The 14396-nt window shown below is 31.1% G+C and overlaps 3 protein-coding genes across 3 annotated transcripts; 2 read left to right on the forward strand and 1 right to left on the reverse strand.

Moving 5' to 3' along the window:
* Nucleotides 1-1651: 1651 nt before the first annotated feature.
* Nucleotides 1652-2362, forward strand: LOC110613102 (thionin-like protein 2). The gene is made up of 2 exons (XM_021754049.2): nt 1652-1986; nt 2114-2362. Exons 1-2 carry the CDS (start codon nt 1704-1706, stop codon nt 2179-2181), a joined length of 351 nt encoding a protein of 116 aa, XP_021609741.1. The 5' UTR covers nt 1652-1703; the 3' UTR covers nt 2182-2362.
* Nucleotides 2363-5064: 2702 nt separating this feature from the next.
* On the forward strand, nt 5065-5836 carry LOC110613234 (thionin-like protein 2). Its single transcript, XM_021754258.2, has 2 exons — nt 5065-5447; nt 5569-5836. The coding sequence occupies exons 1-2, from the start codon at nt 5153-5155 to the stop codon at nt 5634-5636; spliced, it is 363 nt and encodes a 120-aa protein (XP_021609950.1). The 5' UTR covers nt 5065-5152; the 3' UTR covers nt 5637-5836.
* A 3548-nt stretch (nt 5837-9384) lies between these two features.
* LOC110613690 (nuclear pore complex protein NUP50A) lies at nt 9385-12892 on the reverse strand. Its single transcript, XM_021754931.2, has 2 exons — nt 12656-12892; nt 9385-11078 (listed from the first exon to the last, which is right to left on the reverse strand). Exon 2 carries the CDS (start codon nt 11009-11011, stop codon nt 9689-9691), a length of 1323 nt encoding a protein of 440 aa, XP_021610623.1. The 5' UTR covers nt 11012-11078; nt 12656-12892; the 3' UTR covers nt 9385-9688.
* Between the last annotated feature and the right edge of the window lie 1504 nt (nt 12893-14396).

Genomic DNA, 14396 nt, shown 5'->3' on the forward strand with positions numbered 1-14396 from the left:
ATTTTGGTCAGAAACCGAATCGAACTGAACCAATCTGATTCGGTTCGGTTTGATCTGTTTCGATTTTTAATAATTTTTTTATTTTTTACACTTTATTTTTAATATTTTAAAATTTAATTAAAATATTTTAATCTTAATATGATTTAATTTCTCTATATTATTGAAAAAATATATTATTATCACTAATCGGTTCGGTTCGGTTTTTTTGGTTTTTTTCTGATCAAAACCGAACCGAACCGAAATAACTGAAATTTCTGAAATTAAAAATCGAACCGAACCGAAATGTATAAAAAATCAAACTAAATTTTCAAATCGGTTCGGTTCGGTCGGTTTTTTCGGTTTGAACCGAATACTGCTCACCCCTAGCTCTGATACCAATTGAAACAGTCCGGCCCAAACTGACCCAAATAACTTTTGAACTCACTCTCCACTTGATCCAAAATAGTTAACACAAGTTATTTAATAGTTTTGTGCTACCTATTATATACAATTTTAATTTTCCGTATTCCATCGATGTGAGATAGGAAGCAGTTGAATCTCACATTCTTCTTCAAATTCTTCTTCTTTTTCTTCTTCAAATTCTTCTCCTTTTTCTTTTTCTTTTTCTTTTTTTTTAAGGAGGAGGAGAAGAAGAAAGAGGAGAAGGAGGAGAAGAAAGAGGAGAAGGAGGAGAAGAAAGAGAGACTATTTTATTGATGGAGAGAAATGATAAAGACATTTTAATAGATCTGCTAAAAGATAAGAACGTTCTAATAGATAAAAAAAAAGGTATCACTAGATTTCTAAATATGCATCTTTAATGTCCGATTTCTGGACATGTTACCCTGGAGTCATTACTACTTACTCACTTTCATGCCAAAATGTAAATCACTCCTTAAACATATGTAACAATATCTTTATCGGGTTAAAGTTGATTTTAAATTATCAAATGAATTATCTAATTTATTAATTTAATTACATAAATATTAGGTAAAGTGCGTAAAAAATAAAAGATAATTCAAGTCCTAAAATAACAAAAAAGGGAGAGAAACAAGTTAAACAAATACCTATAAAAAAAGAAATAAAGAGAAAAGAATTAATTGCAAACAAAAAAAAGGGAATTATTTTAAGGATTTTAGATCCATCACACTTTGCAAAGTATTTTTAAGACACTCTAACAGGCCTCTATTTTTAAATAAACTTTTATCATATGCTTCACAGGTTTAACAAATAAGAGACTTGCATATCAAAAGGTAAAGAAATTAAGAGGGTTGGATTTTTTTTTTTCGAGTGTATTTATCAAATTTTAAAAAAAAGGAAAAGAAACAAAAAAGGGAAAAAATCCAAATAAGAAAAAGTAAAAAATTCAAATATGGAAAGAAATATTTTCTTAATTAAGGAAATAAAAAATTAATTATGGATAAAATATTTTTAATTAAGGAAAATTTATTCTAATATAGAAAAAATATTTTTAATTAAGGAAAATTTATTCTAATATGGAAGAAATATTTTTAAATATGGCATGTGAAAATTAAAATATGGCAAGCAAAAAATTTATTTTTTTATTATTTTTTCATGGTGAATGTAATTCTATCTCCAGGTTGCTTCAGATATGCATAGGTCTACATATATAAAACCCTACCTAGCTAGAAAGAGTTGCCACTCATCCCCCTTTGTCATAACATCCTTTTCTCCTACTGATCTAGAAAGAGAAAGTGGAGACAATGGAGGAAAGAAGAGCTAGATCCCTTATGGTGATTTTTGTGGTGTTGGGTATGGCTGTCGGGCAGTCAACTGCTTCTCTCCAAACCTGCTACGCGGCCTGCTTCCTTAAATGTATGATTATTCCTGGTCATTCTCCCATTTCATGTGGCATTAAGTGCTTGAAAGATTGCATCATTCCATCATCCCTCACCACTTCAACTGCCAAAGAGCAAACCCATTACTTCTGCAACTTTGGTTGTGCTTCCTCTTTGTGCACCAACTTCAGCACCAAACAAGACCCAGGTAATTAAATTACTAACTAATCATCTCTCTCTCCCTCATAGATACAAGTGAAAAGGGATAATTTTCTTTAATTTTTATAATTGATATAGAATTAGTGGGTTGATTTTGTTTGTTTGTGGGTTGTCAGGGGAAGAGAATGTGGCAAAGTGTGTGGATTCTTGCTCGACCAGATGTTCCAAGAACTTTTCACCATGAAGATCTTAAGAGGATTGAAGATTTGTGGGTTGGTGTTGCTATGAATGAGTGTCATACATAGAAAAATTAATAAAACCCATATAGATCTTTGATTAATTTGTGTTTGATCTCTTACTCAAATTGCCAAGTTTCAAGAAAAAGAAAAATGAAGGCTATATTAATAATATATTAGCAGATTCAGAAGCTGTGTTCTTGATTCTACTTTGTCCTTCTTCTTCTTTTTTTTTTTTAAATTTCTTTATTACCGATTTAAAGTTCACGTGTTCGCGTATTCGCATGTTAGAATTATAACGTTGTCCGCAGTTAAGAAAAAAGACATCTGTTCTCCGAAGAAATATAACTTGAAAATGATAAGAAGAAACAAATAATCCCAATAAAGAGCTTTTTGTGACCTAAGAGACAGCCAAGAATCATATAAGACCATTCACCATTACCAAAGAGATCACAATGAATCAAAAGATGCACGTTTTACTGTCTCATCAAAAGAGAAGCAAAAAGGACACAGATGTCCAGAGGAGAAGCTTCAATAATCCCAACCTTGAAGAGTAGCTTTTGCGAACGGAATGCTTCTACTTTTGGTGGAAGAACACAAGCCCAAATCCAAGAAGATGCAGAACTGGAGCAGGAGACAGGAGACTGAGCATTATTCTTCTTCTTCGAGATAGATAGATAGATAGATAGATATACATCTGTGGGCATGAAAGTGGATATTATTAAAACTTGTATAACACATAACTCTATTGAACCTGAAGCATTTTAGCTTTGAATAATTTGTTTGAAGTGCTTATAGTATTCCTGAATCATCCTTTATTTATTGTATTATAGCCATGCATTGCTCTTCATAACATGAAGCGTCAATAACTGATCAGCATTCAAGCAAGCAGCTCCCAACTTTGCCTGTCATCCAAAGAATTATACTAATAAGTGGGGGAATACGAAACTCAAGTTGAGTGTGATCATTGATCAAATCATACCATGGGAAAGTTGAAGGCAGCTTGCAAAGTGAATTGGGACGCCACATTGATGAGAACATTGGCAGGTGCACGCCATTGGAATGAGCTCGTTGTTTATGCAGTGTGTATAGCAGAGGACGTAACAGTCACTTTCATTATCTTCAGTTGCTATCATTTCTTGTCTCCATAATACCACAAGAATCATTAGTATTCCAACCATAGCAAATCTCCCGTGCTTCTCCTTCTCTCCTCCTCTCTATTTTTAATATCTTATTCTATGACAGTGACTCTGGCTCCTTAAGTATTATAAATATACCAGTTTTAGTGTTAGCTTAGCATTTTGTTGATTAGTAGTTGCAAGAGATATTAATAGCACGATTTAAGCAGGTATTTACTGCCAAATGCAGCTTACATGAAACATTACATGCCTAAAATAAATTTAATAGCGTATATATATATTTTGAAAGAAAACTGAGATGGTAAATGTATTTCAGTAAATCTGAGAAGTCTCCCGATATTCAATTCCCATTTCAAAAAATAAAAATATATTGAAAGAAAATCATATCAATAGTCTTACTTGATGAAAAAATAGTCAACATGTATTGAGTACTATATTATAAAAGTACATTAAATGTATGTACATGAACATCTATTTACAGGAATGTAAAAATACAAAAGTATTTTCAAGAATATACTAGAACCTACTAATTAGGAATATATTAGAACCTTCTTTAATACATTAAAATCCTACTAACACTACATGCTAACATCAACCATATGCAATTTGGAGATAAAAACGTTGGTACTCTGGAATGATATGAGACGTGAATAGGTACAATAAAACCCTTTTATAGTTGTTTGGTGAACAGAATCAATTAATTCAAGTTCAGTTTAATTCAATTGAAATATTTCAATATTAGTTACAGTTTAATCTCCCTATATTATTAAAAATAATATATTATTATTATTAATCGGTTCAAATTTAATTTTATTGATTTTTTCCGATTAAAATAAACCAAATCAAAATAAATAAAATTTTTAAAAATAAAAATTAAACTAAAATTTTAATTTAATTTAAACCAAATATTACTCCAAAACTATCAGCAGCCATTTTAAACCATAAAACAAATACCAATCACTCCTTCTGCAAGCTTGGTTGCAGTATCCATATGTGGTAATATTAGCTCTAACCAAATCCCAAGTGAACTCTCTCTGAACCTTGTGGTTTGTTATCTATTAATTTATATTATTCAGATGAAGACAAGGTGGCAAGCTGTGTGGATTCTTGCTTAGGAGCATGCTCCAAGAATTACAGGGCATGATGAGTTGTTAGCACTCGCTAGTCTCTAGGTGTTGATAATTAATGAATAATGAAGCTCGCTGCTTCAACTATATATAAATAAATATATGATGCTGACGCATGCTATGCACAAAAGTATGATTTTTATTTATTTGTAATTTATTATTTAATATAAATTAAACTTTAGTTTCAATTTTTTTAACTTAAATAATAAAAATTAAAAATATTAAATTAATTTTCATTTAAATTTTTCTTAATTAAATTAAATTTAATAGTTGTTCACATATTTTATTCTCAGAAAACCTTTTAAAATATTTTTTATATTAAATGGTTATAAAAAAAATAAATGGTTATATTAAATTAAAAGACGGAAAGAGAAAAAAAGTTAAATAAATGGTTATAAAAAAAATAAGAAAAAAAAACTAATTATAAATCTGAAAAAATATAATTATCTAAAAAATTAATTAATTAAACCTAAGATTTTAAGTCCATCACTCTTTGCAAAATATCTTCGATATATTTCCACACCTCCATATATTTCCATAACTCTAAAATTAATTTTAAGCGAGTGGAGACAGTGATATGATTCTATCACTAGCTCCTTATTGATGAGATATGCATAGGCCTACTTATATAAACCCCTGCCTAGCTAGAAAGAGTTGCCCCTCATCCTCCTTTGTCGTAATATCCTTTTCTTCTGCTGATCTAGAAAGAGAAAATGAAGACAATGGAGGAAAGAAGAGCTAGATCTCTCATGGTGGTTTTTATGGTGTTGGGTATGGCTGTCGGGCAGTCAAATGCTTCTTCTTTCGGTGACTGCTACAAGGGCTGTTTCCTTTTATGTGTACTTACTACTAGTAATTCTCTAGTTTCATGTGGCGCTGAGTGTTTGAAAGATTGCATCATTCCATCATCCATCACCTCTTTAACCGGGAAAGAGCAAACTCATTATTTCTGCAAGTTTGGTTGTGCTTCCTCTTTGTGCACCAATTTCAGCACCAAACAAGACCCAGGTAATTAAATTGCTAACTATTCATCTCTCTCATAGACACAAGTGAAAAGGGAAATTTTTCTTTAACTTTTATAATTGCTATAGAATTAGTGGGTTGATTTTGTTCGTTTATGGGTTGTCAGGGGAAGAGAAAGTGGCAAAATGTGTGGATTCTTGCTCAAGCAGATGTTCCAAGAACTTCTCACCATGAAGATCTTAAGAGGATTGAAGATTTGTGGGTTGGTGTTACTATGAATCAGTATCATATATTTGAAAAATGAATAAAACCCATGATAGATCTTGGATTAAATTGTGTTTGATTTCTCACTCACGTTGCCAAGTTTCAAGAAAAAGAAAATTGAAGGATTATATAAATAATATATAGATAAAAAACATGTTGTAGCAGATTCAGTAGCTGTGTTCTAGATTCTACTTTCTTCTTCTTTTTTTTTTTTTTTTCATTTCTTTATTACCAATTTAAAGTTCACGGGTTCGCATGTTAGAATAATAATGTTGTCCGTAGTTAAGAAAAAGGAAAAACAGACATGATAACGCTGTCTTGTATTCTTGATGAGCACAGAGCACTGATGGGTGGAGGCCACCAACTAGCATTGAGATATTTTATTATTTTTTCCAAAATATGGTAAGCCCATTAATGGTGGGGGGTGGTAGCACTATAAATAAATCTTACTCCATCATTCTCCCATAATCTTACATTTCTTAATTTAATGGAATTTGAATTATAAGAGGGTTGGGGAAAGAGGGCCAGGGCAGTCACATGTCCTGTGTTGTGAGTGGATTTCTCAGTTGAGACAGAATGATAGCGCACATGAACAAAGTAGATTCCCCTTTGAAAACGTATGGTCAATGAATGGTTTTAAATTCATTTACGGAGAAAATGCTCATCCCCCTTCCTCCTACCTTTTTGTCTTTCCTCTAAGATGAGTTTCATTAAAGAAGGCCTGAGGCTAGACTACATGGAGCCCATATATTAAGAATTAAGGCCCAAGAAGACAACAAACTGAAATTCTAGACCGGAAAAATAACTCGTAAACAAAATCCGGATCCAGTTGCATCATCTTTCTTAGTGCGGTTTCCTTCCCTTTTTGAACCCGTCGGACACTTGAGATACATAATCGCCATTAAGGCTTACAAGGATCTCCAAAAGTAGCCATTAAAGTTGTAAAAAACTAACTGAAACCCGGAAGAAAACCCTCGAGCAAACCTACAACCTCCTTCAAAGAAGAAAACTAGAGAAAAAGCACCATCGTAGGACTGAAAAAGAAGACATTCCGCTATTCAGAAACTAGAAAAAACAGAACCACCATTGCACATCAAGGAAAAGGTTACCAACACATGCAACTGAACAAAAAGCGTCGCAAACACCATCAATGAATCCCTATTCCACAAAAAGGCAGGACAAATCTTCTCCCTCGTGTAAGTCCACTTACCAAAATACAAAGGAAAACAAACAAAAACAAAGATATTTACGACGTCGTTGAAAGGGGAGATAAAATCCACATTCCGAGATAAAATTTATTGTTTTAATTAAATTTATTATATTTTCTTAATTTATATCAAAACTTAACTGTTTAAATTAATTTAAATCAATAGACCTTAAAATCTAATATCAAAAAAATGAAGCATACCAAACTTTAATATTAGCAATTATATTAATTTATTTTGAAATCCAAAATATTAACTGTAACTCATTGTAATAATTCCTCTCTACAATATGTTTCTAAAAATAAATTATTCATATGAAAAGACTAACTAAAGTTGATCAAGTGACGTGTAGCAGGAAACGAGCCTTTGCGTGAAACGGCAAAAAAGAAGGGCTATTGTTCTGTACCTTAAGACTACTTATATTTAAGAAAATATTTTTTGTAAAATATATTTTTTCAAAAGAAATATTTTATTTTTTATTATTTAATTTTAATTTAAAAATTTTAAGAGATGACTTTTTATTTGAAAAACAGAAAAAAGTATTTCTCTTAAAATATCTTTTTTTTTTCTTAAATCAGAAAAATATTTATTATTAATTAAATTCTTTAAGTATTTTAAACATCAGAAATTATGATAAAATAACTTAAGAAAATTAATTATATATTATACTCCGATAAATTTCTCTAATTAATAAAAATTATTTATATATTTACATTAAGAAAACATTCATCTATATTTATTTCACTATGGTTTAAAATTCATTGATACGAATAAATATATATATATTTTATTTTGAATTCACACCGCTGAATTTTTCCGTCTCATTACGAGGCCGGACCGACAGTAACAGTCCATAATTAGGATGCTCTTAAACTCCGAATAAGTCAGATCCAACCCGTCCATCCTCCTGATTGAACTCCTATTTAAGTTACTCAATCAGACCGGCCCAGCCCATTTCAGCCTTAAAACAAACTATTTTCTAGGTTCTGGTTCTTTTCCCTCAAGTCCAGTCACAAGAAGAAAAGACTGCGGGTTCAGTCATTTCGCAATTATGTCCACTCGCACGCCGAAGGGAATTAAATGTTTGCCTAACATAGGGATGATCCTGGAGTTGTCTGTACGTACGAACCTGCACCAAGAGGTAGATGGTTCTGTAGCAGAAAGGTCATATCTCGTGACAGAGAAGAAAGAGGATAAAAGGGAGGAAACACTCTCCTCTAAAACCAAATTTTTTCTAAATTCACAAAACCCTTATAAAAGCATATTTTTCTGAATATCAGATCATCACAATCCAAATCAAATTTAGCTAAGAATTATTTTAAGTTATTGTCGTTACAATTAATGAGACATAAACTAGGAACCCAACTCTGTTTGAAAGAGAACTTGTGAACCCCAAAAGTACCTTGGTATTACATCTTCTAACTACATAACCTTTGGTCATACCCTCAAAGCTTACGTGGAAAAATAATTTATATTTGAAAAAGATTTTTATGGAAAATATTTTTTAATAAAATAATTTATTTTTTTATTTAATTTTAATTTTAAAAAATAAAATATATTAATAAATTTATATATAAAAAGTTTTGAAAAAAACTTTAAAATATGAGAAGTGACCTTTTTTAATTATTTTTCTTAAATAATTTAAATTTTCTTTTAAATTAAGAAAAAACTTTTTTAAGTATTTTAAACATTAAAAAATATAAAAATATATTTTTTAATAAATATTTTTCATGAAAAAAATGGGGGCTTGGACGCCAATCCTCAGAGCTCTGGACCAAAAGTGATAATTAGATTAAGTAGAATATAAGTTGGATTTTCATTAGGATGTAGAAATTAAGGATTGAATGGTTTCTACAAGGGATGTGTACTACTATTTGCTGCCATAAAACATTATAAAAAAAAACTCTAATACCATAATGTAATTCTAAAAAGAGAGAACATGTAACTTGTGGCTTTTAACCTTTTCTTTATACAAGAGAAGAATAAGAGTTGAGAAGTAACAAAAATGGCTGCTTATCTAAGCCATCTACGTAACTTCTACATGCTTTCTTAACAGAAGATAAATCAGCAATTCTTGTTTCTTACTCCTGCTACAGATAAAAGGGAAAAAATTATTATTCGATCGCTATAATAATTAATTTATTAATTTTAAAAAATATATTATAATGTCTATAAAATTTTAAAATTTTATTAATTAATTAATATAATAAAAAATTTTAATTAAATTAATAAATCAATTAATAATTTTTTTATTATAAAAAATAAATAGTAAAAAAGACAATTAAAATTAATAAAAAAAATTATAATTAATAAATTTAGAAATATTTTAATATATTTTTTAAAATTTAAAAACCAACTAATAAATTTTCATAAAAATAAATTATCCATAACAAAGATCATGTTTATGAAGCTGCAGAATAAACAACTTACGCATGCAAGACATTTTAATCAGAGAGCCTAATCATGACATTAAGGTAAAGCTATGATGCGACCATAGCTATCAACAGGCAACATATGCTATTTGGTGTTTTATATCATCCCTTATTAGAGGGAGCAACTATAAAATTGTCAAACATTTAAAGTCTCTCTCTCGAGCTGCAACTTATGCACTCCCAAGGATTGCCCCAAATTCAAAGTAATAACATTCTCCTGAGAACTACGCTCAAGTTGCAAAACAAAAACAAGGGACCCAGCTCTTTTAAGACCCTACTACATAGAGTTCAGTTCAAGAAGGACTCCAAAAGAAGTTAAATAAGTTTCTTCTTTTGTCCCAGCAGCCCAGGGGGAAGAATTCTGTATATTAATGCAGCATTCCTTTCAATCATCAGAAGCCTTGGGTGAATTCTCTGGAGTCTTCAGATCTGTAGCTGTTTTACCTTTATGTGCTTCAACAACTGTTCGGAACTCTTCTACTATGGACCCATCCTTGAACTTCAGCGCAAATGTAGAAAGACCATCCTTGTTTTCACCAGTACTATTAATGCACGCAAATGTGATGCCTCGCTTGTCCATATTTGTGAGCTTCATGTCACTGTAAAGACTTGCATTCAGAATTAACCTGTAGTTACCCTTAGCTCTCATAAGCAGTCTGGCTCTTTCTGTCCCAGTTGTTGAGACATTAATCTTGAGTTCCCCCTTTCCTCGCTCCTTCCAGACACCATTAAAGAACTCAAATAACACTGAATCAGCAGAGAAAACTACTCTCTCATTCTCTTCTCCTGTCTCAACTGGAACCTCTTGCATTGATGGAAAACCGGCTCCCTCGTTCTTTGACACAATAGAAGGCCCTGTTGTCTGGAAGATTGAGGAATTACCATTATTACAAAGACCAAAGCCGAATGAAGCCTGGTCAGTTTTCTGCCCAAACAAAGAACCAGTGCCAGGGCCTGATGGAGACCCATCTTTATTAGGAATTGAACCAAAGGTGAATGTTGAAGTGGAAAATCCAGTTCCAGCAAGCCCTGTGAATGCATTTTGGCTACTTGAAAGCTGTTGGAATGAACTCAAACGTGTGCTTTCAGAACTTGGATCTATTTTTTCATTACCACTGTCCTTCTTCTCTTCACTTTCCTTATCACCCTCCGCTGCCTTTTTATTCAGCGTCTCTTCTCCACCCACTGCTTTTTCATTCTGAATCTTGTCATCTTCTTCTGCCTTTTCTTTATCAAGCGTGGATTTGGTTGCCTCGTTGACTACATTATCATTCTCCTTATCCTCTGTGGTCTCCTCCTTTGCAGCAGTTTCAGCTACTGGCTCTTCAACCTTGCTTTCTGACTCCTTGCTAGTCTCATCCTTGCCCTTTTCAGCTTCTTCAACAGAATCGGTTTTCCCTTCTTCTGAAACTCTCTCACTAGTAGTGACTTCTTTGGTTGCTGCCACGGAAGTTGCTGTAGTTGGTTCGGTAGGAGGAACCAGCTGAATCCCAGCAAATGGATTAGATGAAGGGGTTGATGAGATCTGATTGCGACGAACTTTCACAATTCGTCTGCTGGCCAGCACCTCATCACTGGCCCTCTTGAAAGTTCCAGTCTCTTGCTCTCCCGAATCTTCCTCATCATCCAGACCAGGGTTGTCTTTTGAGATCTCACGTCCAGCAGCTCTTTTCTTCGAGGGGGGAAGTGCATGTTCTGCGTCACCCATTGATGAAAAAATGCAAAAAGCTTACTCTTGACTGCTTTTCCTTAACAAAATGAAGTGCACGTTTTATCTGCATATCCAAAGAGCATACATTCTCAAATATAAGACCACCAAACTACTACAAACTCACTCATCATAGGATAACTAGCAGTTATCTATACAAAGCAAAGCGGAAAGACTGCTGAGAATAAAAAGGTGTAAACCAAATATGTATGATATCATCCCCTATAAATTTCCATCACAGAAAGAGATTCAACATGGTAGCTCTGGAGAAATCCTCACGTTATCTCCTTTTTTTAAAGCAAGTGCTAAGAAAAATTAGACTCATTCTAAGCTTACAAATTTTGAATATTGATGTGAACCTCAATTAGGATTAAGGCTTAGTAGTTGTTATTATTTTATTCTGAACATATATAACTTGCCAAAAGTTTATGTAAACTAAATACCATGCTTGAAATCCTGAATTTAACCCAATGTTCTGTTTCTCCATGTAGAGGATGTAAATAATACTCAAAAATTCTAGTCAAGAACATCACTTGCAAGTTGCAACCTATTATGCAACAGGAACACTGGGATGATATCTCAAGAATTTATGCCAAGTAATTTCTTATTAATTTTCCATCCCCAAAAAAACAGAACCAGGCAAAATAAATAAAATTCCAGCCTTCAATATGTTGTCATTTTATTAAATCAAGGATTCCAGGACAGCCAGATTCCTTTTTTCAATTCTAAATCTAGCTGGTAACACAAAGACAAAGATCGACCAAAGGATCTATAACACTAATTAGGCCATTGAACAAGGAAAACCTGTGAATTATCTTCCAAGCTATGTCGTACTACACCTTCCAAAGTATTGTTCCAAATATAAATGCCAATAAATCGTTATGTCTTATCCCTCTACTTCCTTAATTTGACATTGCAAGTGTAAATTCATTGATGACAAGGATTTAACTAGTTCACTAGTAACCCACAGACAGAAACCTTTTCTATAAAAGAAGAAGAATGATGGAAATCCCAAGGAATATCAGAAAAATAAGCTCAATATTGGAAAAACAATCCCAGATTTAAAAGAAATGCAGCCAACTTGCACAAAAAGGGGGATTGTAAATTAAGTTCACCATAAGTGAGCATAAACATAAACATGCAAAACAAGGGGAAAAGAGGAAAAGAGAAGCCTTCAAATGCTTAAAAGGCTATTAATTTAAGTGAGAACGAGAATCAGCAAGAACCCCATGAACTGACAAAAAGGGGAAGACTAACAAACAAACTGCGTTCCAGGAAATAAATTGAAACCCGTAAAAATGAAAAATGATTGCAAAAAATCTCATAGTTCATCACCTAGAGCAGGTAATAAAATTATTTGAACTACATGATTCCCTTGGCTATCCAAGACCCACTAGAAAAAGAATGCATAATATTTCAAAACCATCTAATTTTCGACCCATTTCTTAAAACATTTTTCAAAAAAAAAAAGCCAGAAACAAATAAATCCTAATAATCAAATCTAAATACACAGTTTTAAGAAGTGGGAAAGTAAGCATATGAACAGAAACGAAAGAACCCAAAAAGCCAACCTAGCTTGCATGCATAACCCATTAATACACAAAATGATACAGAAGCGAAATTGAAGAAATATTCAGGACTTACAGGGAGCCGAAGATAAGCAGAAGCAAAAACCCTAGAGAGAAAGAGAGGAGGGAGGAGGGAGGAGGGAGAGATCCAGAAGAGAAAAGGGTTTTGTTATGATTAGTAGTAATTACTAAAAGTTTATTCTTTAATTTTTGGGATGTGAGAAAATTGGGGGATTTATGGATTACAGAGCATTCTGCTCCTCCAGACCGACGCTTCACTTTTCCATTCTCAGCTCAAGGGGGCAGAGCATAAAGGCACGTGTATCTTGCGGCGACTTTGTATGGATAGTGATCTGACCCTGGTGTCATGAAATTTGTGTGAAATTATGATTAAATCTTGACACGTGTACGTTTGGCTACCCTGGTGTTAGGTTTTCGTTTTGTTTTCAGTATTTTAAAAATTATAAATTTTACAATTTGGTAAATCGTTCCCACCTCTGAAAATTACATTAAAGTATTCTAAAATTTTAAAATTTTAAAAATTTATTTATTAACTTTAATCATTAAATATTTTATTATTTAATTTTTATAATTAAATAAATTCATTAATGTTTTAATTCTATAAAAAATTTATCAATTAATTTTTTATATTAAATTTTTTTATAATATTTAATAATTAAAATTATTAAAAAAATTGATTAATAAACGAAAATTTTAAAATTTTATAAATATTTTAATGTATTTTTAAAAATTGATAAATTAATTAATAAATTTTTTATAATATAAAAATAATAATAATAATTTTTTAAAAAAAAATTATATTGTAATAAAAATATTATTTTTCTAAACATAAAAGTTAATCAAATAAATTCAATTTTAGTACTTTTTACCACGCAAACACACATTTTTTCCAGTACATTGGACATATAAATTTAGTATATTTACAAAATCTAATTAATCGATAAATTTAGTTACATGTAAACTTATTAAAAAAATAATTATAACTGTTATTTTAATACTTTGTTTCCAAATTTAGTAATCTTTTACTTTACTAGTTAAAATAAAAAATTTCTTGCTATTTTAGTTTTAATATAAAAATTATAATATAACTAGTTATTATATTGTTAATATGCTAATATAAATATTTTGAATTTATTTCTTCAATAATATAATTTTTTTATTTATTTTTAAACAATAAAATGTAAAATTATAAGAGTTTTTTCAAAGCTATTCTTAATAATGTAATAGTATTTTTTTATTAATATAAATAGAAGACCAACTAACGAAGATAAATTACACGATGCTAATGTAAGGAAAACAAACAATGCAAAGTGATAATGCATTAAATTTGACATATATGCATTAAAAATGGTTTAAAAAATATAGAAATAATTCCAGTTCTTTTACCAGAAAAATTCTTAATTTTTGTCTCACCGGATCGTGGTCCCACCATGTGGGCCCCTGCAATAATAATCCTTCCCTCTGGTTATTATTTGTAGACATGCGGGCATAGACAGCGGAAACAAAGTTCATGTTTTTTCTTTAAAAAAAAAATTTCAAATTGCAGGTAACGATACGATATAGCTCAAACCACGCCCACAACACACGGGGAGAAATTAAAGGAAATTCTACTCGAGTTTTTTTTAAATGAAAATAGAAAATTAAAAAATAAAACTTAAAACTTTTTAAATTTATTTAAATATATTTATTATAAAAAAATTAAACTTATGAGTGCAAAAATTCTATTAGTTTAACAGGTAATTTTAAATGGAGACAAAAAATGGATTTTAAAAGAAAGTAAAAGAAGGTAACCATTT

Source organism: Manihot esculenta, chromosome 4 (genome assembly GCF_001659605.2).
Source record: "Manihot esculenta cultivar AM560-2 chromosome 4, M.esculenta_v8, whole genome shotgun sequence".
Taxonomy (NCBI): domain Eukaryota; kingdom Viridiplantae; phylum Streptophyta; class Magnoliopsida; order Malpighiales; family Euphorbiaceae; genus Manihot; species Manihot esculenta.